We start from the raw sequence: 26479 nt of genomic DNA on the forward strand, positions 1-26479 counted from the left end.
GAACGGCAGCTCCTGATATTGCAATCCTCTTTTGCCAGACACCTCAGCCTGAAGCTCTGTTCTAGAGAGACTGCATGCACTGACTGGTTCTTGATGTTACTGCTACCTCTCACTACGCCCCTTACTTGCACATTGAGGTAATGTCCTTTGAGGAAGCACCTTTAAGTCAGCCACACTGCTGTCCCCGACCCCAGCTAGAGACTTGGGACCTGGTAGTTCTCTGATTTTACTCTTGCTTGCAGTATCTACTCTGATCTCTGACTTAGAACCCATACACTGAGTACAGCTTATGGGAGTTGAGGTTACAATCAACTATACTTTTGCTCTTTAATGGGTTCTTACAAAAAGCTGCTTGTCTTGTTAAGATCAAGCAAAAAAAAAAAGGATTTTTATGTTCTCTGCCACATAATGCTCATGGATCAGGAAAGGTCTTTGTTTTGGTACACTCATTGGAAGTGAAAGGTGTTGTTTGAATTTTCTGTGGAGTGTGAAGACTGGTCAGGTCAGCTGGTTTCTCCTGTCTCAGCACCCTCAGGCACTTGTCTCCCAGCAGTCTGCCATAAGAATCCGCTGACCGTATCTCAATTCTCCCCACAGCTGCAAAACCCATTAGAATGTTTTAGTGCTGACAGGCAGAAATGCTGTAAAAATGCAAATTTTCTTCTGCTCAAGGGCAAGATGCCAAGAAATGCTTTTCAAAATGTTTCACTGCTGAATAAGGATTTAGGGGAGTTGATGTAGTTGGAATGCAGAGTTTTTAGCAATGAGAGAGAAGCTTATACCATCAGTAAGTTCACTAGTATTTTGGTTCTTCAGTCACCTCAGGACTTTGGCTCAGTGTTTGTTTTCTGTACTTGTTTGTTTGTTTGTTTGTTTGTTAACAGAAGATAATGGCCTAAGAGGTTTGTTCTGCTCTGCTAACACCTTCATAGGCTCCATCATCAACTGCCTAGATACAATACTTAGAAGCCCTATAGAAAAGCCTTGATTAGGAGGGTCAACTTTCTTTCAGCATATATTTTAACTACTTGTGCCCATCAATGCTCTCTAGAGCTGTGGCCAAGTGAAATGCAGAAAGTGGTGCCCTCCACTCAGTCAGTAGAGTACTGAGCTGAGGAGATTGGTTTTTTTCTTTCAAAGCAAAAAGATTGAATTAAAATAATGTTTCTGTTTTCTGTTGCAAAATAAATAGATGGTGAGTGTTTTGTCCAGATTGTAGAACAGGCTGTGACCTCGGATCAGAAAATTTTAAATTATTTTTCTTTCATCTCTCAGATGAAAGAATATAATGGCTGCATAACAGTTGATATTCGAGACTGTTTTGAAGGATGTTATTTTCTACCCTTAACCAAGGTCTGAAGAAAGGGAGGAGTTGACTATATTGCTGCTTTTTCCCACTGTAAAAATGTACTTTCTGTAGAAACAATGCAATAATTTCCTCCTGTGCTAGTCCTCCTTTGCCCTGTATGAGCTGTTCAGGCATAATGTCCATGATACATTCTCTGAAGTGCAGTCACCTGTATTGATGTGCTGTATTTGTGTTATTGTATTTCAGCTTAGTTTTCAGTTTTACATCAGATGATTCACAACAAGGACAGGTACGATTTGGAAAAGGCTGTTTTGCAATTCAGCAACTTAATTTCTCTGAGGATTGTCACTACCACCTTCAGAATGTTTTACACAAGTATAAATGAAAAGCCAAAATTATGTCTTTTCTATATACTTTCGTATAACACTATTGAAGTGTTTCATGATAATTACTGAGCGTTTCATGAGCTTTGCTTGATTCAGCTGTGTCGAGAAACTGTGATCTCCACAGTACATAGATGTGGAATTAGTACATATACTTCAGTATTGTCTAATTTTAGTCTGGGTAGTTGGGAAAGGGGCATACAAATGTATTTGAAGATGCTCACAGGTTACTCTGAGAAAAATTCTGTGTCACACAGAACTGTCTGCAGTGTTCAATGCACAACATAGGAGCAAAATAGAAAGAAGGCAGAAGAAATTGTACCCTCCCACAGAGGAATGAAACAAAAAAAAAAAGTTAAATGTGGGACATTTAACACTGTTTGGGAAGCTCAACAGTGTTGACACAAATGTACCACAAAGGTGTGCACAAATTACCAAAAAATAGTTTAGCTTTTTTTGATCTCAGCAATCACAGACTTGAATTGTCTTTGTAATCCTGTGGTACTCAAAGACCTATCAGCTTGCTAATCTGTTGCTGTACCAAACTTATTTATCCTTAAACTATATCTGAGAAACCATACTGCAAGATAGAGGGGCTGTCAGTGGGGCTGACTAAAGATTAGTTAGCTGTATTATGGTATTAAAGTTATATGTATTATCTTCACTATTGCCCTGATATATTTGTGCAATATTTGTGTGTTGCAATAAAAAATCTTTCACTAAGTTTTCCTCTTGCCCTAATTATACTAACATAGTATGACAACTAACCTGTGTGTGGCAATTCTAAGAAAGAAATAGTTGTAAGTTCTTTACAGAAAACTTAGGGTTTAGTTGTTTCTATGATATCTTTCATCTGGAAATAAACTGGAACTGCCATGTCTAGACCTTAACTGACAAATTCTGATCTTTTTGCTTGTAGTTATAACCAAGATGAGTTTATTTGGAAAATCTATTAAGGATGATAAAAGCTTTGAATCAAATTCAAGCATTTATCCACAAACAATAAATGGTTTGCTTTTAGTTTCTTCAAGAGACATAGAGATGTGGTGTTTAATCAGCAACAAGGATCAAAGAGTAAACACCTATTTTCTAAACGTTGCTTTTTAAATAGTAGTAAATTATTTCATTTTGGAAGTAAATTGTCATTATAACAATCTTGTTGTTGTTGTTGTTGCATATTCTCTTTTCCTCTCCTTTGCTCTCTAGATCCAGAAATCCATCATGATGATGGTATGTACCTTTTTATCCTCTCTTCCAGGGTTCAGGTAATACGAAATCTTTGAACTCGTAGTGTTGCTAATGATGTGGCAATGAAGAGGGACATTTGTTTGACATATTACTCAAGCTTAATGGACTTCAAATGCATCTCACCATCTATGCTGATTGACCTTTTATTGGTAATGTCTGTATTGTGGGACACTCTTCCTAGACATTATTGACAAGTGAGGAGTACAAGATAACTGGAGTTATAGTGGAAACCAACTAACCTTCAGTTATTCTTCCCCAGTCCCTAGGAAATATTCTGTGTTTGGTTTTTTTCAAGGTCAAAAGTAGTGGCAAAGCTTTGAGCTCTCCTATCCATGTCTAAATATTGTTCTACTGTTCAGTGCCAATGTTTTAGAAAGCAGATGCGTGCTGGAAGGTCATCACATTGCATGCACAGTGGCCAGCCTTTAAATTGTGCAGAATACCCGATTGCATGAGATGTAGCTAAATGAAAATTACCCATCTCTATATCAGAAAGAGGAAAGGATAAAGAAAGGGTCTTTGCTTATTTTCTAAGGAATATATTTCTAGCAGGTTTTTTTTATTATTCTTATTATTAGTTAAAAATCCAAGAAGGCTCTTTTCTGTGGCTAAGGAGCTGCACGTTAACAGTTCTAAAGGCAAACACTGCTCACCCCACTCTGGCTTGGTGTGATGTTGGACACATACTGGTATTGGATATAAGTAGAAAGGATAGCAAACAACAAGAGTAGAACACGGAGATGGAGTAACTGAATTTTCTATCACATTGCTAATGAAACCATCATGGTTGTTTATATCCCTCTTGTGCCTTTTAATTTTACTGCCAGGCATTTTGCTTCTCTATAAAACTGCTGTCATCTCTTTCCTAAAGTACTTCCCCTCCGTAGTGTGCCATGGGCAGGAGGGGAGTGTAGCTATAGCCAGGCAAATGCTCTGTGATCACTGCTCAGACCAGCAAGGAGTTGGGGCACCATATCTCCATCTGCACCCTCTGGGTGCCTATTACTTGTCTTTGAGTCTCTCTGTTGGATATTGCTAACTATCTGAATCTAGAATTACCACATTTGAATGCAGTACCTACTGAGTTGAAACTTGAAATTACTGCTGCAAGTTATACTGGAACAAAGAGTTTCTGTTTGGTATCTCTCATTTGGAGAGAGATTCTACCTCACAAACTACTTTCAGATTAGTCTAAGACAGCCCCTACTCCCCCGTAAGTGTTTTGATTGTTTAAAGAGTTAATTTGTTAAATTTACTCTTTGAAAAAAAAAAATTACCTAATTTTAAATACTTAACTGCTGCTTTTTTTTATACTATGAGGCTGAAAAAGATTTTTAGTAATAACATTAATCTCATCAAGAGCAAAATTCAGTTTAATCTAAAATTTATTTTATATGCAAAGCATTTGTAATAAATTCAAGACTACTTGGAAATGTGTATTTTTGCATGGCACTGAAGGGGTGCAACAGTAACAGAGATTATCTCATTTCTTTAGCCATTCAGTGTATTTTTAAAAAAACATGTCCCATTTCCAGTGAAAAAGAACCAATTTGAAACAATAGAAAGCATTTTCAAGCTGCTGAAACTTTGCATTTGAAGACAACATTGGAAACAGTGGTTTTTGTAACAAACGCCAATATTTTGCGTATGACTACTAATTAGAGGCAAAAACCTGCTAATGCTTATCAGTATCTTGCTGAAAACTTGCAGTAGTTTTCTTGTATTAATGTGGGCTCATTCATGATTTTGTTGTTTTTTATAGCACAATAGAAAGCTCAAATTTCAAGTAGTTAATAATTCCAACTAGTCAGTTCTTGGGGGTTTGTAGAAGAAGGTGCTTTGATTATGTGGCTTCTTGATTTGAGGCATTAACGGTTTTTGATGGAATAGTTGATGTCTTCTACCTACAAAAACTTGTGGGGTTTGCCTTTTTTTTAGTTATTTTCTTCTGGAATGCTTGGAAAAGAAGACATGGAAAAGCATAGGTCAGTCAATCAACCAAATGCAGTCCAATATAGTCGTGATGTCTCACCAACTCAGAATTAAACTATGTGAAAACTGAAAAAAATCTCCATTCCTAATTTGTACATAGCTTGTTGTTTTGGGGATTGGGTACATGAGGGAGTGTTCAGCATAGATTATTATGTCAGCAGTGTCTTAGTTGTCTGGTTTGTTTTATTTTTTTTTGTTACAGCAACCTGCTGTTGTTCTAATCCTAATTTTAATTTTTTGTTTCTTTTAGTTATTTGACTCATAGTAGAAAGCAAGCAATCACAGAAGGTATTTGATTCCCATAAACCCTCCCACCCTCACAGGACAGTCTGTTTGTGTGCTGAGGAGAAGACAGCAATGCATTCTTTTGGCTTTCCTATACTTTGAAGCTGAAGTAATTTCTTTTTCATGAGGTCATATTGTTATGGCTCACTGATGAATTTCATAACTAAGCTATAAGCTATGTGGCTCTTGCTTCCTATTTTTAGTAGCTGAAATGACAAAATATAATAATGACTAAATTTTTCATGTTCCTGAATTTTAACAAAGATTAATTTACTTCAATGATGTGATTCTCATGTACTCCAGTTCAGAGACTCGAGGGCCGAAAACTTGAGTAAAACTTCCCTCTATATTATGAGATGTGAAAGATACCTTATTTTAATTAATGAAGTTATGATTTCTTCCACCAAACTCTCAAAATTACAATTGCAATGCAGATATTAAATACTGCATTAAAATTCAGCAATAATGAAGGAGATAAGGAAGAACTGTCTAGAAGATACAAAAAGTGCATAAATGTAAAATAGTGTTACAAAAAAACTACTGAAAAATTTTTATTTTATATTTTGGAGCAGGAAAATAATTCATTAAAATGTAAAACCAAAATAAATTAAAAAAACAAAACCCAAAATGCTTTATATTTTATTTAATTTCATTGTAATTTGCTACAAACACTGCACCTAACTTCTATTACTTAATTTCTTCTTGTTTGGGTGTCATATGTTTAAAAAAAAATCAAACAATACCCTAGAATATTTGGAATTAACTTGCTTAAATTATAAAAAACCCCTTCTTTAGCTTCATGCATGAGACCTACAGAAAATTTTGCTAAGCACACTATGTTTTCTTTGCATCAAAGATTGCTTTTAATGTTGGCAAGTTAGTAATGAGTTACATACATAACAATGTAATTTTAAATTATCTCTAAACTGGTTTATTCTGTTTATTCTGAGGTTGTGTAGTATTATGTTATACTCTTAAGTTTTATGTTTGATTCAGCACAGATGTGCTGTTCCATTTTGGGGTATCATTATGGGTTTACTTACTGGAATCTGAGCAAGTTTAGGGATGTTCTGTATCTGTGTCAAGCTGTTGTGGTTCTCTCCTGAAATCAGCAGGCAGTTGTGTCTAGAAGACAGAAGATGACTTTCATGTTACTGAAGAACATATTTTTCTTTTCCTGGTGTCTATTTTCTATTGAAAGAGCACTTTTTTTTTTTTTTTTTAAAGCATTTTTGGACAAAATGTGCTCCTCTGTATCTCGCTTCTCACAGTACTATTATCTTGAGTCTGTTCTCTGCTTTTAGCTTGTTTACATTGATGCTGCAGAGAAGAGAGTAACAGGAATAAGCCAAATCCATTTCCAAGTACCTAAAAAGTCTATTCTAAACTTGAAAGCTTGAATGTACCGTGGCAATTTAGAGTGATCCTCTGGCTTATGCATTGCTCATGGGTTGTATGGTTTTATTTGGGGGGGGATAGAAAAGTGGTGATGGCGTTTGTTTTAGGTCTGTCCTGCTTGCCCTGTTCTTTATTTTGGTACTCTCCATCAGAAATTATTATTTTTTACTTTTGTTTTCATTGATCTTCTTGAATAGGCATACCACTTGGTGAACCCTTTCGAGCTTCATATTTACTTTCAGTTTGTTCTTCCAAGAATCAAAGTAACTTCCCAAAGATTTAGTTATTTTCCAGACACACAATTTATAGACTGATATCTACTTTATTGTGTATGTTTGTAAGGTGTAAAAAACCTTGTTCTGTTATAAATAGGCTTGTTGCAAAACTTGTATTTTTCCTCTTTGTGTTTTTCTCATTGTATTTGAGCTAGTGGCAAATAAAACTGATTTTATTAATCTAGTTATTCTTTGAAACTGGACAGAAGGAAAAGGATAAAGAGAGTATAAAATAAGAATAATTTAAATTGTTTACTTCTATGTGCTCTAAGTCACAGTAAGGATTGTCTTGTTATCCAAGAGCACATTTGTCCAGAAAAAATTTCCAGAATGAACTTTCCAAAACCTGGATAAACAAATAAAGCAGTGAGGATGTACCAACATAAATTTCAGAAGTTGAATTGGGGACTTAATGTATATTTAGAAGTCTGTCAGCCAAGACCTGAAGGATTAAGGCAAACTGGGAAAGGAAGTCATGTTGCAACATACTGGGGGTGGGAGGGAGCAAGTGACGGGAGAGGAAAGGCAAAATGATTAATTGGCAGAGAGATCTAACTTCATATTAAAATAATTCTTTTAGAGTTGTAAAGTAAATAAAGTATTGACAAGTGGTGAACTGAGTCAGAAAACAGCTAATAGGATAGTTTGTGGTCAGTTCATCACACGTTATCTCTGGCACTTGTTCTTCCTCAGGCAGAGAACTCCTTACACTCTTCCCCTGCTCCAGTATGGATCCCACCCACACGGTGCAGTCCTTCAGGAACAGGCTGCTCCAATGTGGTTTCCCTGCAGGGATCGCAAGTCCTTCCAGAAAACCTGCTCCAGCACTGGGAGGGCTCCTCTTTCCATAGGTTCACCCATCCTGCCAGGAGCCTGCTTCAGTTCCCACAGGGCAACAGCCTCCTTTGGGCACATCCACCTGCTTTGGTGTGAGGTCCTCTGCGGGCTGCAGGTGGATCTCTGCTCCCCTGTGGACTTCCACAGGCTGCAGGGGGAGAGCCTGCCTCACCATGGGCTGCAGGGGAATCTCAGCTCCAGTGCCTGGGGCTCCTCCTGCCCCTCCTTCTCCACTGACCTTGGTGTCTGCAGGGCTGTTTCTCTCACATAATCTCTCAGTCCTCTCTCTGACAGCAGAAACTTTTCCCCTTCTTAACTGTCTTATCCTCGAGGTGCTACCACAATTGCTGAGGGGCTTGGCCTTGGCCAGTGGTGGGTCTGTCTTGCAGCTGGCTGGCACTGGCTCCATTGGACATGGGGGAAACTTGTAGCAGCTTCTCACAGAAGCCACCCCAGTAGCCAGTCCCCCTTCTACCAAAACCTTGCCACGCAAACCTGATATTGTTATAGCAGCATCATGTTGTTTTTAAAATTATTTTGAGAACTCTAAGTGGCTTATTATAGTTCCATCCTCTTACTTTGGCTTATTATAACATTTGCTAGAAATGACCTCTGAAAACTCTTGCAGGTATCCCAAACCAATCCTTGTGTACTGAAATGCAAATTTTACAGAAATTAGGAGCTGAAGTTCAGAACATAATCCATTAGAATTACTTTTTTTTTTTTTTAAATCTCTTTAAAAATTACTCCAATAAAAAATATACCCCAACCAGGCAAGGTTTCTTCTATTCTGCATTTCTAACACTGCTACCATTTTAGCAGAGTTCCCCATATTGTCCTTCATCAAAATTTGGTTTTACAATTAAAGTGTTCCTCTGGGTAATTACTGATCTGGGAGACATGCTCAGACAGAACCAGGCAGAGCTTACACCTTACCAGATGAGGATGTTTGTGCCTCTCTTTATAGAGGGAGCAGTCAATGGAAAGAAGAGCTGAGCTATAAGCTTTTCCATGCTTCTTCCCTTTCAGACAAGGATCTTAATCACCATATCACCACTTAATCGCCACATCACCAGCTCTGTGTGTGGTGCATTTTGTGTTGTCTGTGAACACAAACTGTGGGTAGGAAATAATGCAGAGTTCATAAGACCCATAGAATGAGCAACTGTGTAAAGAGAAAGCATGTGATTTATTAATTTTTGTGTGTGTGCCCACTGATGAAGCTAGTTCCAATAGATACTGACCCTTACATCAGATATTAAACAGCATCAAATGGCTTTTTTTGTAAAATACTTTTGATCATCAGTAACCATTTAAACTAGGCTGTTAAAAGCATTCACTTGCAATTTTCATTCCTTGCAAATTAAACAGTTGTGATCCTTCTACATGCTAATTATTTATTCTTTTTTTATATGCATAAACTCTTGAGGCATATGAAATCACTGGGCCAGAATTAACAAAAGTTAAGTATTAATGAGATCAAATAGACAATTAATGGGTTTTAAAAGTGAACTATGGTAGAATCCCTTATGTGCAGTCTTTTTTGGAGGTTATTTAAAATGAATAAGTTAGAGCTAAGTTCTGTTCCAACTGAAGTGTTAGGAATTTTGTTATTCACTTTAGGGAGTCTGGATTTTAATTTGTTTTGCTTCACTACAGTCCACCATCTGCCTCCTCAGGTGAGGGACACATGAGGAATCTGTGAACAGTTTCCATAAACAGTTGGCTTGCACCAGGGAGGTCAAGAGGAAATTATCACTTTTGTGAGAAGTTTTTGCTTGACGGTGGACAAATAGGGGAGGCAAAGAGCTGATGCTTTGTTGCTACTTTTCCGTCTCCCATCACCCTTACTATGAACCTTTTTAGAGTCTCTTGTTCTCTGTAGCTTTGTCTCCATTTCTCTCTTTGGAGCATCAATAGGGAGAGCTTTGTTTTGAAGCTGCTGTGCAGCTCAACAGTCATTTGTGTTATTTATTGGGGAACACTTGGGCAAAGGAATAGAGATATACTTTAAGACATTTTTCATGCCATAGCATCTCCGTTGATATGCATAGTTTGGTTAAAAAGCAAAACAAAACAAAAAGTCCTCAGAATTCTTCAAGAGAAATATTGTTAGAGCATTTATAAGCAGTTATAACTGAAATACCAGTCCACAGAAACAAACTCCTCCACTCCTTCCCATCCCTGAGGTTTCTCTGGTTTTTGAAACAGAGATGTGGTATCTTCAGTTCAATATCCTCTTTTCAAAACATCTTCCTCTCCCTGTAGTGGTAGACCAGGGAAGTGGTTTTGAAAGACTGTGTGTTGGGAAAGAAGGTGATAGGAATCTACTCTGAGTTGTAGGTTATTTATCGAGGGTCCAAATGTTTCTGCCGGTAAGGATTAGGAATGATAAATTAATCCAATAGTCGTAGCCTGTTGGTTTTATCTGTCCTTGTATCTATTTAACTTCACATAATCCTAATGTGGTCTGTAATATATCATTGTCTAGAATATCACAGAATCACAGAGTAGTTAGGGTTGGAAGGGACCTCTGGAAATCTTCTAGAATATGTTAGATGTTGCACAAAAACAGGATGACACAGATGACACAATCTGTACCCTAAGAACTTAGCCTTAAACTTGTAAGATTTTTAGTTGTAGTAAGCTTTCATTATGTCTCTGAAGTATCCACCAGAGAAATTATGCTAGAGTGGATGGAGCTCCTGACAAGATTTGCATGGGGCAAGGCAATTTATATTTTAAAATGTAGAGCTTTCATAAGATGTTTCTATTTTGCAGTGGAAAAATAAAATTTCATCAATGTAAACTTGTCAGTCCTTATTCTTTGAGTAAACCTGACAAAACTGTTTACCATAAGATGCTGTAGAACACAGTTTATGGTAAGCATCAGACACAGAACAAGAAAAGAATGAGTGGCAGTTTAACCCATATGGATGCTGCAGGCAGTCCCAATGAACATAACTTTAGTTATGTTAACTTAGAAACTGTAGGTCCAGAAAATACTGGAAATGGGAAAATGAAATACTGAGGGTTTTTTCAAAGGGAAAAGGAATAGCCTGAGTAATGAGTAACCAATAAATGTGGTGGGTTTTTTCTTTTTTGAATCAAGACAAGATGGCTTCACATCCAGTCACTTAGTATAAGGTAATAGGACATTTTGTGTTTGTCTCTTCTTGAAACTTTTTTTATTTAGAGATTTCTAGCTGTAAATGTCCAAATTAATCTATAAACGCAACTGCTGAACTGGAGTACGTTAGGGAATATTTCTGCTTTACTACTTAGTGTTCCTATTGAATTCCTTTGAAATAAACTTTACTTTTAGTTTTATGTATGTACCTTTCTCGTTTTATAGTTGGTTTTGTTCCATAATAATTTAACTGATCATTTTCATATATCTCATTCACTGTAGCAAGTAAATTTTCTATATCCCATCTGTATTGCTTTAATTTACTGATTATAATTTGCTCATTAGAAATTATGATTCAGTAAAGAAAAATTCTTTTCATCTGTTGTGATGAAAGTCTGGTCCCTTTGGAATAGGTTACTTGAAGTTTTATGCTTTCCCAGGTTGGATTTTTAAGCTGACATACCCTCTGCTTAAAAAAAGATCTCAGCCTGTAAATCTTACTTCAATGTAATACAATATTTTAGCACAGAGATGTCGGAAAGAGCGATAAATATTTCCCTTGATTTTGTAAAAGATAGCTTGTACCAGACTAATGTATTTCCATTTCCACTGATAATGTAATTGACTACTTAAGCAATAGAAACCAGTAGTTCTACTCTGTATTAGTCTGAGCAAGCCAGTTGTTGGATGAGAAATTACACAACGGAAAGGCAGCAGTGGGTACTGTAAAATCACAAACAGGGAGTGTACAGCAGTGTTGTTTGAGAATCACTGATCCTCGAGATCAATGCCATTTGTATTCTAACTAAATTGAGAAATATTGTGACTGTTAGGAAGAACCTGGGAATTCTGCAAACGAATCGGGTAATATCATAGGAGGCAAAAGGTGGTTTTATGGTCTGGAGTTACAGAAATGTTACTTAATAACACAAAGCACAAAATCATTCATTTGCAGAGGAAAAGCAAGAATGGGTGCTACAAATGAAGAACTGAAAGAGCATGGATATTAGAGAAGGGCATCTTTACTATTGACCTAGGCTCTTCGACTTTTTGTAGAATAGGATTAAATGAAAAGCTTTATTAGATTTCTCGGGTTGCTGTTAATTCAAAATAGGTGTAAAACATCACTAACCTTTATCAATGTATTATTCCATTGCGAGTGTGGTCAAATATTAAAATAGGCACCCAGAGATGATTGTATAGTCTCCATCCTTGGAGGTACTCAAAACTTAACCAGACAAAGTGCTGAGCAACCTGATCTAAGTGGACTTGTTTTGAGCAGGTTAGACTAGATGACCTCCACAAGTATCATCTAACCTGAATTATTTGATAATGCTCTCTGCTGTTTTGTTTGCTGGAATGCCAGTTGGTGCTCCTTATTCCCTTCTGCAGTGGTGCTCTTTCTTATAGTCATGTGAGCTTTTTATGTCCACTTCTCAAAGGGGTAGCTGCCTTCCCTAGGATTCAGTATGGCACGGGTGATTCTGGCAATCACTTATCTCCTGCTAAGGGTTAATCCTCCACCTTTCAGTAGAATTTCTTCAAATTTTTTTTCTGCGGATCCCACCATGCAATTTATTATCAGAGACAGGGTTAACACCTCAAAATTGTTCTTTGCAGACTTTCTGTATTTTCACCTTCTTTTTGTCATCTCTGCTTAACAATATTTCTTATCTTTCATTTTTCATGGAGTTTATCACTCCTAATGTTCTGCAGTTAGTCTGATCTTGAATTAGTTGAAAGTAGTAATAATCCATCCTCAGAAGCAACTTTGAAAGAAATAAAACTACCTCAACTGTTGGCTGTTTTGTTGGACCGTATTGCTTAAAGTTTTAGAAAAATGTTGTGAAAAGATTTTTTTCTTATGCCCGTTACATGTTTCAATAGTCATCTGGCTTTTAATTGGTCTGTTTCTTTAGTCTTGGTATCTTTTTACTTTGTTTTACTCTTTGAATTTCACAAATTACAGCAGTCATATGGAGGCAGGGAATGACAGAGGTCTGGTTTAGTCAGTTTTCTGACAAATACGTGACAAAAATAACTACTGACTGTACAGCCTCCTAAAGGTACAGAGATCCCTACAGAGATCATTAGAATTAAATATGAACAAGAAGATACATGATCTGAAGGCAGAAAATAGTTGAGTGATCAAAAGATGCCCTTTCCTCAGAATGAGAATGGAAAAACACTTTTTAAAATTTGTGAGGCTATAATGAATCTTAAATGTATCTTTTGGTTTCTCATGGGGATATAAGTACCATTTTGGTACCAGTTTGATTTTTGTCATTCCCAGGCATTAGTCCAACTGCAATTTTGCTAGATTTTTCATCTTTATACTCTTTAAGGGAAACAATTCCTTAGGGAAACTGTAACAAAAGAAGACAGAATTGTTTAGAGAGAGATGCAGTGCTATTTACATCAGACAAGATGTAACTAGAAGTGCCAAGTATTTAATGCCATCTTGAAAGGCATTGATAAGTTTTAATCTGGAATAATATGTGTAACTGACCATCAGTAATCAAGAAGGTTGAACTCGTTGAACTCTCCTACACCTAGTAGGAGAAGGTTTTAGGAATGAAGAGTCGCTATAATAAAAAAGACCCTTAAGGCACTTGGCAGTGCAGGGTGAAAGCTAAAAAGGGAAATTATTGTCATCTATGAAAATACAACAGGAGAGAGAAATTATAGGGTAGAATCTGGGTTATTGAGGATAAAGGATAGAGCAGGTAAAAGAATATCAAAAGAATCAGGTTTCTGCCTATGAAAGCAGCAGGATAAAAAATATTCCAGCATGACAAGTGCTGGTAAAATCCCTTCCTTGCCCTACTATCTTTTCCTTATCTGGATAATGTAAGAATAAAAGTGTATGAAACATTGTGTGAAGTAGCAAAGAGAGAGATTTGATCACCCAGGAAACCTTTCCCATTTGAGTTTGGAACTTCTACTTAAAAAACTGTTCATGGCTTAGATTTTTAAAGCAATATATCTGTATTTCTATTTTTTATCTGCAGCTAAAGGTAAGCTGCAACAAACTATCAAAGAGTTATCATTAGAAATAGTACTTAGAAGTCTTAGTTGTCACTGCTTTGTCTCTTTTTTATTAGGAAGCTGCCAAAATATCTGTAAACTCCCTTAAAAAACTAAACCAACCAACCCACCAACCAACCAACCAACCAAAAACAAACAAATAAACAAAACAAAACCCACCAACCACCAAAAAACCCCATATACCAAAAACTCTTACCCAAAACAGTAAGCCAAATCAGATTTGCATGAGGCCTCTGATGTAAAAAGTTTGAATGATGACAATTTAGGTAGCAGTACTTAAAAGTATGTCCCTGGAAATTTTATATTGTCAGTGGAGTTTTTTAGAGCCCATGCTGCTTCTGAAAAGCTTAATGCTGCTTAATGCAACAATTCCTAGGAATTTACCAAAGATGAATCCTACTGTGTTTGTCACTACTGCTTGACTAACAAGAAGTGTCACTAATTAAGAACTTTCAGTCTACCTGGACAAAATCAGATATGTTGGAGGAACAGGACAGAATGCACAGAACTGTGTCTTGAGGATTTAATACCAGTACTATGCTTTCTGCCAATTAAGTAATTCTGCCAATCAATTTAGAAGAAATTTATTGAGAGGAAGACTAATGAGAAAGAGCAAAACAAAAGAGGTCATCTAAGATGTAATGCACAGAAGAGGGAGGCAGGGGGAGGAGGAGCCAGGGAAATAGAAGAGTTCAAATTAGGGAATAGCTAGAGCAAAAGATGGTGGGGAAAAAAAGATGGCACATGGGTGGAGCAAGCTTTTCTGATGCCCAGGAATAAAATTCAGGAGTAGATCTGTTGTCTTTAGAAAGCCCAATGACCCCCACAGAAGGATGCTGCTGATTCTACTCTGGCTTCTTCTTAACACTTCTTTTCTCAAGAAAAAAAAGGAAGAAAATCTCACAAGAATGAACTGTTCATTCAAAGTGATACATTTTGAGCACTTACCAGCAAAGTTTAAATTTCATTATATAAAACATCATCACAGTGGAGGGTAACCATGAGAGAATTGTCTTTGTTCCCTATCACAGAGTGCTCCACAATGAGCTGGAATGAATGAATAAACATTTGGGAAAAAAAAATTAGGGAAATGATGAGAAATAAGAGAACCGAAGAATGAAGTTGTGATGGTTGTAGAGAATCTTTTTATGCTACTTGAAGTTTGACAGAGCAGACATGAGCTCTTGCAGTGCTGTTGTGATTCCAAATAAATTTCAGTCTGCAAATGTTGATACAACATTCTTCTTTGTCAATGTATTTTTTTAATAAGATCAAAACGCAAGCTGTTTTCTCTCTGTTGTTTTTAAACACTGTTGTGAAATCACAGTCTAAAGGGAAGTTATTTTGGCGCGCGATAAGGTCCTGAAAAATTTTGTAGTATGTTTTAGACATGATGAGGACAGAGGTGTAACACAGATAAATTTTAGAGCTTCTTATCATGATTTGCCATACCCTAACAGTAGTGTAATGGGAGCATCTTACAGAAATATATATGAGGAACAGATGGCAGTTTCTGTTTTTAGTCTGTGTCCATTAAATATGTTTCACACATATACCCAAAGCTTATGTACGTTGTGCATAAAGAGAGCCAGAAGCAGAACACTGCAACATTTAACCTCTGTATGGTGCCTTCTTGTATGTGAAATTCAGCTTCAGCATGCTCTGAAATGAATGATGATTAATGTCTAGAGATACTTTTGCTTTTTTTGATATAAAAGTGTCTCAGCGTTTCATTTGAGAAAAACTCTGGAGTATTTCAATCAAGTGATTGTTCAGTGAAATAAGATTTACTTGAACCTTAAGAAATTTTTTTCTGATCAAAATATAGGAATTATTTCATTAAAAAAGGGTGCAAAACAGAGCTTTGACATCAAGCAAAGAATTGCAAGAATCTAGAAATGTGGTATATGATGCCTTTTCTATTGATTATGAATTTTGAAATGTCAATTTCCATCAGAAAATGGGGAGAGTCAGATGATGGATGTGCCAATTTGGTTCAAATTACATCTTTTTTTGACATCTCTAGTGGCCTTATCAAACAATCCAGGCACATTTTTGCATTACAATGCAATGTAAATAAATGTATTTTTCTCAGTGCCGAGCTTTTCGGTATAGTGTGAAAGTTGTGGAATGTTTCTGTTCTAATTACTGATTAGACAGCACGGGGGGCTTCAAGAGCTGCTGACACAGGCTGGATTTAGAAATCGATGACCAGATGCTCATCAGTTCTTGCAAGATTTCACCTGAAATTAAACAATTAAATAAGACCCCTGAGTGTTTCCTAAAATGAAACTCTGTTCTGTCTCTTGGGAATCCAGATGTAGGTGTCACTATTGCAGCCCTTTCCTCTGGCAAATAATTCTTTCGTCATAGGATAGGGCACTAATTCCCATAGATAAAGATGGGAAAGCTCAAACCATAAAGCAGAGGGTTTTCTTTGGAACAGCGTAGTGGTTTTCTCGTCCAAGCAGCCGTGATTAAGTCCGTGGTTAACTTGTCGTTAATTTCAGGTATTAAGTTGAATACTTTTTTCTTCATGAACTGAATTCATATACAAATATGAAATTAAGAGTAGCACAAGACCTCTATTGTGAAGATTTTAATTTTTTTATATTTTTATATTTGTCTTTATTAAATGTAGGCATCCTTGTTTCTGGTTTGGTGGCTTGGCTGCTCAGCTTCATAATGTACTTTTCCTTAGCCCATGTCAAAAAGTTCTATCTGAATCATAAACAATGACATATTTAGAATTGCTCCTATGATTATTCTGTAAAGCATTTATGTATCCTGACATACTGTGTCTTTATCTGTTAAGTCTGTATGTATGTAAGTGGTTAGAAAAGGTATAAAAGGGAGGATAAATTGTTCTGAGAATTTGGGAACTGTGACTATTCTGGGATTTATCATAGGATTGTGAAGCAGAACGTTACAGTAAAATATTTTCATTTTGTTTATACTCAATGTTTGCATTTAAATCTGGAAGAATTAGATTTGTATGTTTAAGACCTGTGAAATATCTCCTTTGCTGAGTTGCTGAGAAATGCCAGACTGAAGTCTAGAGGACGAAACTCCACATCCTGTCTCTTCATTAAATTACAGTCAGTTCAGTAACTTAAAGATTTCTTTGGTCCTCTGCATTCTTATGATGATAATTCTACCACATAGAGTTTTAGTCTCAGCTGATGATACCTGTTAGTGATTACTCACTTACTAAATTAGTTCTGAGCTTTATTTTGCTTATATGTGTAGACTTTAACAATCAGTCAAATTAATTTTCTTTTGAAATAGTTTAAAAATATCTAAGTTATCTAGGTATTTTCAAATGTGTGCTAGTGTAATGGTACAGGCATAACAAAACAGAACTAGAAACCTAAAGCAAAGCACCTGAAGCAAAACCACACATAATATTATCCCAAAATGGTCTTTACACATATTTTGCCTGTCCCCTTCAATTAAATTCTATTTTTTTTTATTCCTTTATGAGAGATTTGTCCTTGAGTCCTAATGACACTAAATAGTTTTATACAATGGAAGCAACAATCTTCATTGCAGCATTCAATTTAGGGAGCAAGGGCAGTTGATAAGGATTATTTTGGTATGCACCTGGATATGTCAAAGTGTAGGGAAAAGACCATTATTGAGCTGGACTGACCTGCATAATTCATGAAAAATACTAAGCCTTCATAAAGCATATGAGAGGTCCTAAGAAAATCAATAAGGCTACTGAAAGGCTCAGTGCTCATTGCACTTTATTTATGTGTTTTTTTGAACTGAGGCAAATATCAGTCATGTCAGTAAAATAAATGAAGATCTTTACTGTTTGCTAATTATTCCTCCTTGTGCTCCTTTTCCATTTGATGCTTTATATGAGTGCTGTCTTGGTTCCAGTATTAAAGTGATCCTGACAGGTAGATTGAATTTATGATTAAAGTTCAGATTTTCTTTGGCACCAGGGAAATAGTGTCCCTAGTAGGGTGAAGTGACATTATGAAACATCTGGTCAGTTTTTTCCCTCTTTTGGATGCCTTTGAGAACTAAAACCTGCATCTGAAATGTAACTGTGAAAACTTCATTTTATCACCTAAAATATGTTTAATTAGAGGTTTAAATAAACCTTAGATGACTTGTGAATTTGTATAGCAGGTTCTTCCTTCAAAACTTATGTGCGTATGGTATGTTACAACACAAACATCTTTCTGATGGTATGAAATGGGGGAAGGGATCATCTTTTTCTTACCTAAGAATCCATGGGGCAGTCCAAAGAGAAGAGGTAGTCCTGGAGTGCTTCTAGCTATTTATTTTAAAGACCTAGAGAACTGAGTCTAATCTTGAACTGGTAAAAACCAATATTGTTCCACTGACATAGGTGCTGGCTATAAATCTTATTTTTTTTATATTGTACCAACCAGGAATCTGGCACATGAAATCTGCCAAGCTAAATGGAGGCATTGTGCATGTCTGCATGCTGTATTTGGCTTGTAGACATCACGATGAGTGGGCACAAAAATCATTATGTGGGCACAGTAATTTCCAAGTTGATTATGGAAAATGTAAAAAGACCTAACTGGTGAGTAGTTAATATGTGTTGGAATACAGTTAGGAGACTTCCATTTTTTCTGTGGACTGAAAAATAAAAATGAAAGGAGACTAAGTGCAAAGAAGAGGCAACCATGGAAGGGGGAGGTTGAAAGGCAATTTCTAGTTGTAGGCATTAGCTGAAGAGCTTAAGGCTGGAGTTCTGTGAACACTTGAAGTTGTCAGGGCTTTTTATTCTCACTCCTGTGCTACCGCCACCTTCTGCAGCTGCATATTAAACAGCATAAGGCCACTCACTTGGCTCAAGGGGCCTGTCTTCAGCACAGTTTGATTTCTCAAAATAATAAGTGTTAATATGCTTATTGCAGTGTTTTATCATTGAGTGCATGGAATCATCTTGAAAATATGTATTCATTATGGAGGTACTGAGAGTGCCCTTTGATTTTAAACAACACACTACTCTGCTCTACCACAAATTTAGAAGCATTCAAATAAAGCTCTGTACCTCACATGGCTGCAGAAAAAAATATATTTTAATACCAAAAATCTGAATTTATCTACATTCACTGCAGATCTGATTCAAAGAATAATCTCGAACCAAGCATTCTGCATCCCAAGATTTTGTCTCTGCACATCTCTGGACTAACATTCAAAAAGCAGACAAGTAAATGTCACTGAAGAGCTTTTACGGTGTGCATATACTCCTGAATGTGTGCATGTACGAGCACACACACGTGCCTCACTAGTTGAGACTGTCAGTGTTAGAGGACTGTTATAGAACTTGTGATACGTTCTCAGGTGCTAATAATCTAGGTCCTTCTGAGTACTAAGTTTGAGCTTACAGTCCATTTTAAGTTCAATCATAGCTGCTTTGCATTTCACTGTTAACGCTTGAGTTCTGTCTTGAATTTGCTTTAATGGGTGACACATATTTTGTTTAAAATTGAAAGCCCCAGCAGTAAGTATGTGAGAGCTAGCAGATTTTGTAACTTCTTATACTGGAAGAATTAGATATAATTAATTACAGAGTAAATATTACATATAATGCACAGTTGGATTTTTCCTTACTGGATATACCATGTAATTATCCAAATACACTGTATACCTTTGTGCTCTGCAGTCTGATCTCAAGTAGAATTGTTGCGTTCGATCTTCCAAATCCTTACCACTGACTTTAAGTAGAATATCCAAATATAGTTGAGCTGTACTTTCTTTTTTTTTCTTTTTTTTTTTTTTAGGACATTTTCTCTCTTGCCCCAGAAAACAGTTTGTTCAGCATGTTTTTGAAATCGTAATTATACACTGCCTAGAAGGGTATTTCTTAATCCCTTGCAGAAACAAGAGCTGTTGCTGTGGTTCTGTTGCAAAGCTAAAGAGAAGATTTTCTTGGTCAGCATGACAGCTAATGAGTAGATCTGAGGGAGAAGAGTGATAGGAGTGATGTAATGTAGAATGATGTGGAGGGCTTGAAGGTGAGATGGTGAAAGCCTTAATTGAAATTAAATGTCAAAGGCTTTGGTCATCTTTTATTTCTTTATTGTCTCATACAAATCACTGTAACATTTTCTTACCACGTTTTTTCCTTTTAATGGTGAGTAAATTCAGATGCTGTAGAGATGCTCAAGTACATATTACCTGGGTTTTCTTTAGTGGATAACTCTGGATTGAGACAAAGTGGAGTGAATAATGTTCTACAGTTTATCATTTTAATATGGCATGAAGTATGAACCATCAAAAAAACCTTTCCTTTTATATGAGTATAATCATTACAGCTAAACTTTTCAACAGAGCTATAGATTCTTGCCAATAGCCCCAAGTTTGTTCAAGAGACATACATATAGCATCTGCCTATTTTCACTGTCCTAACCCTTTTTCTACTCTAATTAATCCATATGCTAAGTTAAGAGTCTCTGTTTCCTTCAGAGAAAGAAATTGATGTGAGATCAGAAACAAATCTTGCTTTCTGGTCAAAGAACTGTCAAAGATGAAGAAGAACCCTTAACCGGGTACAGAATTCACTTGGAATTGCTAAATGCATGTCTTGTAGCTGAGCTCAGAAGAGTCTTATTATTGAGGTCGTGGTCTTTTCTTTGGTAGGTGTTAAATACCATTCCATTTGCCACATTTCTGTTAGCTAAGAAGAGCTTGAATCTCAGCTCTGACCCTTGTCTCTCTCTCTAACTTCACAGAAATTGTGTAACATTACTTTCAGGCTTCTCAGTCTCTGTGAGGTAGTTTTGAGAATAATCAGCTATAAAACTTAAGACACTAGCCTATGTTGGCATTATCAGATGAAACAGAGCACCAGGAGGTCAGAGAAGGAAAGGACATCTCATTCAACAGGTGTAAGGTTGTCTGCTAATGATTCTGAAGTAGAAGAAGCCTGTTTTAATCACCATGGTACATTTGTTCTGTTTTGCTTTGTTAATATGCCATTTTTGCAGAGTAAATTATGTCACAATGTCGAACCTCCCTCAAGGTCTGTGAACGACCTTCTCTCCTGGAAGTTTTTATTATACTAAATTTGAAAAACCTCTTTGTGGGTCATATTGGAACAACAATGAAAGCTAAATTTAGCTTTTATTGATGGAATTGGGGCTTGTAAACTCAAATTTTTGCACAGAAGTTTTAACAAAACTCATCTTGACTAAGCACTGGAACACTGCTATTGTGTCAAAGAAAAAGTGAAGATTATAAAGGCAAAATCACTTAGTGTAAAAAATTAGTGTTTGACTTTTTTTTATAACTTTTGAACTTACTGTTGAGTTTTGATTGAGTAAGGGAACATATTGGAAGGTTTTGGCAGAATCAGTTCATTTCTAAAGGTATGTTTAAGCTCTGAAAACCACTTTTTAACTACTGCCTCAGCTAGATTAAATGTGGGTGAGTTTTTTAGGTTTAGTTGTGGGGGTTTTTTTGGTTTGGTTGTTTTGTTTGTTTGTTTGTTGTCCTTTGTGGTTTTTTCTGCTAAAGAACAAAAAGTAGAATCGTAGAATATGCTGAGTTGGGAGGGACCCACAAGAATCCTCAAGTCCAACTCCTGACCCTGCACAGGACACCCCAAGAATCCCACCATGTGCCTGAGAGCCGTTGTCCAAATGCTTCTTGAATTTGGACAGGCTTTGTGCTGTGACCACTCCCTTTGTTTATTATTTGACTAAACAGAAGACTAGGAAATATATTACCAGATAATATCTGTTCTAAATTACAGTTTTGCTAACTGGAACACGTTTGCCTTCTACTGGATAATCAAACCCAAATCATAAAATGGCAAGAGTTGTGTAGCCACGTGCCTTATTTAGTACTGGTGCTGTAGCTTACTGAATGCTGTGCAGATTTAAAAGCTCAGAGCTGTTATCCTAGCGAAGAGCAAGTTTGTTCCAACAGTCAGGATAACCTTCCTTATCAAGAGGCACCTTGTCCTTGACAAGGACCCTTTTAAGAGGGAGTTGAATTCCTTTTTGCCCAGTAAATTTGCCTTGCTACTTTCTTTGAATAAGTAAATGGTTTAAACTCATGAAACAGGAAGAAGAGCCCAACTTTTTTGCATATCTGGATGGTATCTGTACCAAAATGCATGTATAGATCAATGACCCACAACTACAGCTTTTTCTGCATTACAATTTAAGGTATAGATTCCAGTGACTTCTGGAATTAGTGTTTATAAAAAATAGATACAGCATTTTCCCCTACTTCACACCTAAATAATGTGAAGTCACAAATGAACATATATGTGTTCGGTTGGATCAGGTCCCTAATCTCAAATATGGTGGGGTTGGTCTTGGAGATATTGGACATATGCAAAAACCTGACTGGACAGTGTCCTGATCAGCCTGCTGTCATTGACCCTCCTTTGACAAGCAGGGTTGAGCTACGCTGTCTCCAGATCATCTCAACCCTTCTATGATAGTTCTACCTTTTTGGCAGCTTGCGACCTGCCAAAGATAGAGATAGGAAAAAGGGAAGTTAAGCTGATGCTTTCCAGTGAGATACCAGTTCAGTAGGAAACTGCCCATAGGAAACACTACTAAAAGCCACTTGAAATGACTGTGACAGATTCAGTCCTATCAGTTATTTTGTGGGCTCCTGTGTATTCATTTGCATTACTTCCACCGGAAAATACTGTGCCGTGTCAGACAATATTCTAATGTTGAGAAATTTTGGTCCGAACTTGTGTCAAGGGACTGATGTACACTTTTAAATTTTAGCTAAGTCAGAACTACTTTTGACAGATTACTTTATTTCTGTATAATCATTTGATACAAAGAATGTCTTTGAAGAATATTCAGAAAAAACTCTTTCCTCTATGTAGGCATGATTGGGTAGGGGATGGAAGATGTCAGAAAGACGTGGATTCATGTCTTATCTTTGCCATAAATTACTGAAGGTGTTTTTATGTCCTTGTAGAGATCACTTTAGCTTCTGAGCTTCAATTTCTTGCTGTTTGAAGGTGGCCATCCTACAACTCTCCATAAAATTCTTCTGGAAACATTGGACATGCTAAGAGCTGCAATATGATTAGTAATGTTAACTACTGAAAAAGAACTAACCAGGCTCTCAAGGGATCTAAGTTTTATTAAGTTTTCTAACAGGATTCTAAGCAGTAGAAATAAGCCTAAAACCTTGAGTGTTAGAGTAAAATAGTTTCTTTTTTTAATGGCTTAATAAAGCACTAAATTTTTAGAGCACTAGTTATTTCAAAAAGTTTGTAAAAATGTGGGTAGGATGTTTTAGAGTAAAATATACTTTCAAGATATTAAAAAATCAAGTTGTGTTTTAACATTTTGCAGTTTATTTGCTGGTGTTACATCTTCATTTCTGTAATGTAGAGAAGTTTAATGTTAAAATTAGAATAGCATTCATAGTAAGTTGTGTAGAGCATCACTGGTAATTACAGCTTAGTGCTATGTGTTGTTTGACAGATTTCAGGGAATAAGAGAACATGCTGGAATGTTTAATGAAAGGAAGAGCTGTGCCTGTTCTAGTTTGATGGGAGATTTTTTGCCAGGCCAGGAGATTAAGAGTACTATAATGACCACAGGTTTACTCTACTCACAGTTCTTGCTGGGCGTTCTTTATATTGTTTAAGAGTACTAATTTTCTGTCTTTTAATGGGTTCACTTTACAAACATGCATGATAATCTGAAATAGTTGTGAAAGTTCCCATGTAAACCCTTTAGGGTCCACTGGGTTAACAGAAGATACTTGACTAATCTGTTTTTCTAAGAGTCAAGACATGTACAATTCTCTTTTACACTAGAATTTTGCAATAATAATTTACTTAAAGTTTACAAATTATATTCCTATTACTGGAGTTGATAATTAACACTATGAACAAGTACAAAAACAGTGTGGAAATGCTTGATGTACTTGGATACAATGAAGAGGAGTATTCTCCAAGTTCCTATTACAGCTTTCCTACATCTGGTTTGTATGATTCACAGTAAAAGTGGCAGATGTTGGGGACACTTATAGAAGTGCCTCTTGGATAAGCTGAAAATTTATTCTGTTTACCTAAAGACAGAACTGGGGAACTTGTTTGAATTGTGTTTAATTTTAAAATTCCTCTATTGAGCGTAGAGAGTTTTACCTGCTGCAATTTAGAGAAATCTAGTGATGGGGTACTATGCTGAATGAAACACATCATTTCCCTGAAGCAGAGGAGCATATTTTGAACTGTCAGTTTACTACAATGTTTGTTTCACTTCTTGGATATGATGTTATCCATATGAATGTATGTAGTCTCTTTTACAAATGTTTTGTGTACTATAGGCAGTTAGATCAAAGAGCCTTCCAGAAAAAAACAGGAAATTAGAAGGGCATAGTTCTTCTTTTTTAACTGCTGGATCCCAGTTAGAGCCTTACACAGGTAAAAGCAGAACAATTAGGTAGCTTAGAACAACTGGAAAGGGAGAGTTCATATTTAGAGACTGCAATGTAATAAAATGTCAGCTGGAAAAGCAGACCTAAGAGAATGCCAAGAAGTTTACATCTTGCCAAATTCCTTAGAGAGAAGAAACTAAATGCAGAGATGAGAGGGCAAAACAAGAAAAGATTGTTTCATTCTTCCCATCCTCACTTTAAGGACTGATTCCCACTTACTGTGTTGAAAGAAGTAAGCTTTTCTACGTTTAAGCTAATTTTGCAGAGCTTCAAAAGCTTAATTGGCTTTGCTGCATTACCAGTAGGTCATTTCTCCACTTTATTGTTTTGGGAAGTGTGGAGTATGACAGTCAGCAACTTCAGAGGGAGTTGTGGGTGGCACACTGCTGAAAGCTTCTGGGAGCAGATGCTGAACTTCAGGCCTGAAACCTGACATTCTTTAAAATTTGGAATTTTTTTTAATAAAGAAAAGTGCTTTTGTTAAGTGGTTATTTTTTCCTTATCTATTCTCAGGGTTGCTCTTGTGGAAAATATTCCTGAAGGGATCAACTATTCAGACAGTGCACCATCCCATTTGTCTCTTTTCCAAGGCTGGATGAATTTGCTTAATATGGCTGAAAAGTCTGTTGACATAGTCTCTTCCCAGTGGGACCTCAATCACAGTCATCCATCAGCATGCCAGGTATGTTCTAGCCTAACAAAAGAGTGGGACTTTACCAGTCTGTTCTTGTTGCTACACTATTAATTTTACAGAACTACAATCCTTCCCTGTAGCAGACCTATTTGTTTGGGGAGTCTAAAAAATCATTTTCTTATGGGGATTTTCCTGCCAGTACAATAGTTTTCTGAGAGTGGTGGTATGCTTGGACTAGATAACATTCAACATATACTGATACCACTTCCATCTTAGGAAAGGATGTAATTGTGTAATCTTAAGAAAACTGCCAAATTGTACCTATATTAGCACATCCATAATTTAGGAATATTCATAAATCTATAGTTATTTTCTACTTGATGCAACTGATGTAATTAAAGAGCAAGCATGTGGATTAATTCTGCTGCCAAAAAGATGGATAGAATTACACTTATAGAGAACAATATAGTATCAGATGATTCATAGCTTTTCAAAATTAATCTTGGGAGGGACTGGTGTTCAAGATTCCTACAATTAAGAACAATAGGAAAAATCATAAATCATAGTGAATAAGACAGACATGCATTACAATGATGCTATGCCAACAAAAACTTAATTCTTGAGAGCAATCCTCTTAGAAATATGGTTAGGGCAGGTTTCTATTTAGTATCACTTGTAAAACTAAGATATCAAAGAATTGATAGGCTGTGAGAATATCTCCTCTTTTCCACTAAATAGATTTTTAGCTGAGAGAAGCAGTTCAGTTGACATGAAATGTGGTTAAAATGACAGCCAGGTAACTGTAATGAATCAACTCTATTATACTATGTCATAAACTCTTGGCTTTCCTCTCTAGTTCTGTTGATGTTGTGCAGTAAAAAAATGCCTTTTGATAGATAATAGACAAAGCTTGGTATTTTGAGCAACTAAATTCTACTTCTTTTGAAAGAGGCTGTAGCCTAGTTCCACAGCATACTCTTCTTCAGAATAAATTTGCTGCATGTCCATTTAAAATAGTGAAAATCTAAGGTGAGAAGCCAAATAGAAAATTTAATGCAAACCCTTCCTTTTAGAATGCTTATAAATGTTGGAGTATGGTTTGTGAATAAATCATGGAATATCAAAGTATTGGCTTTTTCACAATGTAATTATGCAGCTAAACTTTATTTAAATTTATTGCCTAAGTAACTTCAAAAAACATGTACTGTCATTCAAGCAGATGTATTCAAAGAGACAGTGCCTCAGATGTTTCTAGGGTGTGCATGAATTGATATGTGCATGAATCTTTTAAAAGTGTTTTGTCTGAAAAAAAATTCAGCGTGTCATTTGCTTCAAAACCAGCAGAGCCTAATAAATCCCAAACAAAGGACAAAAAATAGGAAACTAGAAGTTGGGATTTCAATAGTTAAGTATCAAATCCATTCACTGTTCCACATTCACATGCAAAGTAAAAATTGGAAGATATTATTCAGCAGGGAAAGAAAGAAGAGACATCTAAGAAGTGGATTTGTTCTTTTATCC

The 26479-nt window shown here is 36.3% G+C and overlaps 1 protein-coding gene across 5 annotated transcripts in view; it reads left to right on the forward strand.

Moving 5' to 3' along the window:
• The window catches only part of PLD5 (phospholipase D family member 5), a 212859-nt gene that overhangs the window by 83429 nt on the left and 102951 nt on the right, over window positions 1–26479 (forward strand). For all 5 annotated transcript variants that reach the window (XR_007628899.1, XM_050315205.1, XM_050315208.1 and 2 more), the window contains one exon: window positions 24838–25006. Coding sequence is in view for 4 of the 5 variants with exons in the window: in XM_050315205.1 (XP_050171162.1) it covers window positions 24838–25006 (169 nt within the window). In the remaining variant the exon portion in view is untranslated. The remainder of the gene's footprint in view (window positions 1–24837; window positions 25007–26479) is intronic.

This window comes from Myiozetetes cayanensis, unplaced genomic scaffold (assembly GCF_022539395.1).
Source record: "Myiozetetes cayanensis isolate MyiCay16 unplaced genomic scaffold, myiCay2020 scf2-11, whole genome shotgun sequence".
Taxonomy (NCBI): Eukaryota; Metazoa; Chordata; class Aves; order Passeriformes; family Tyrannidae; genus Myiozetetes; species Myiozetetes cayanensis.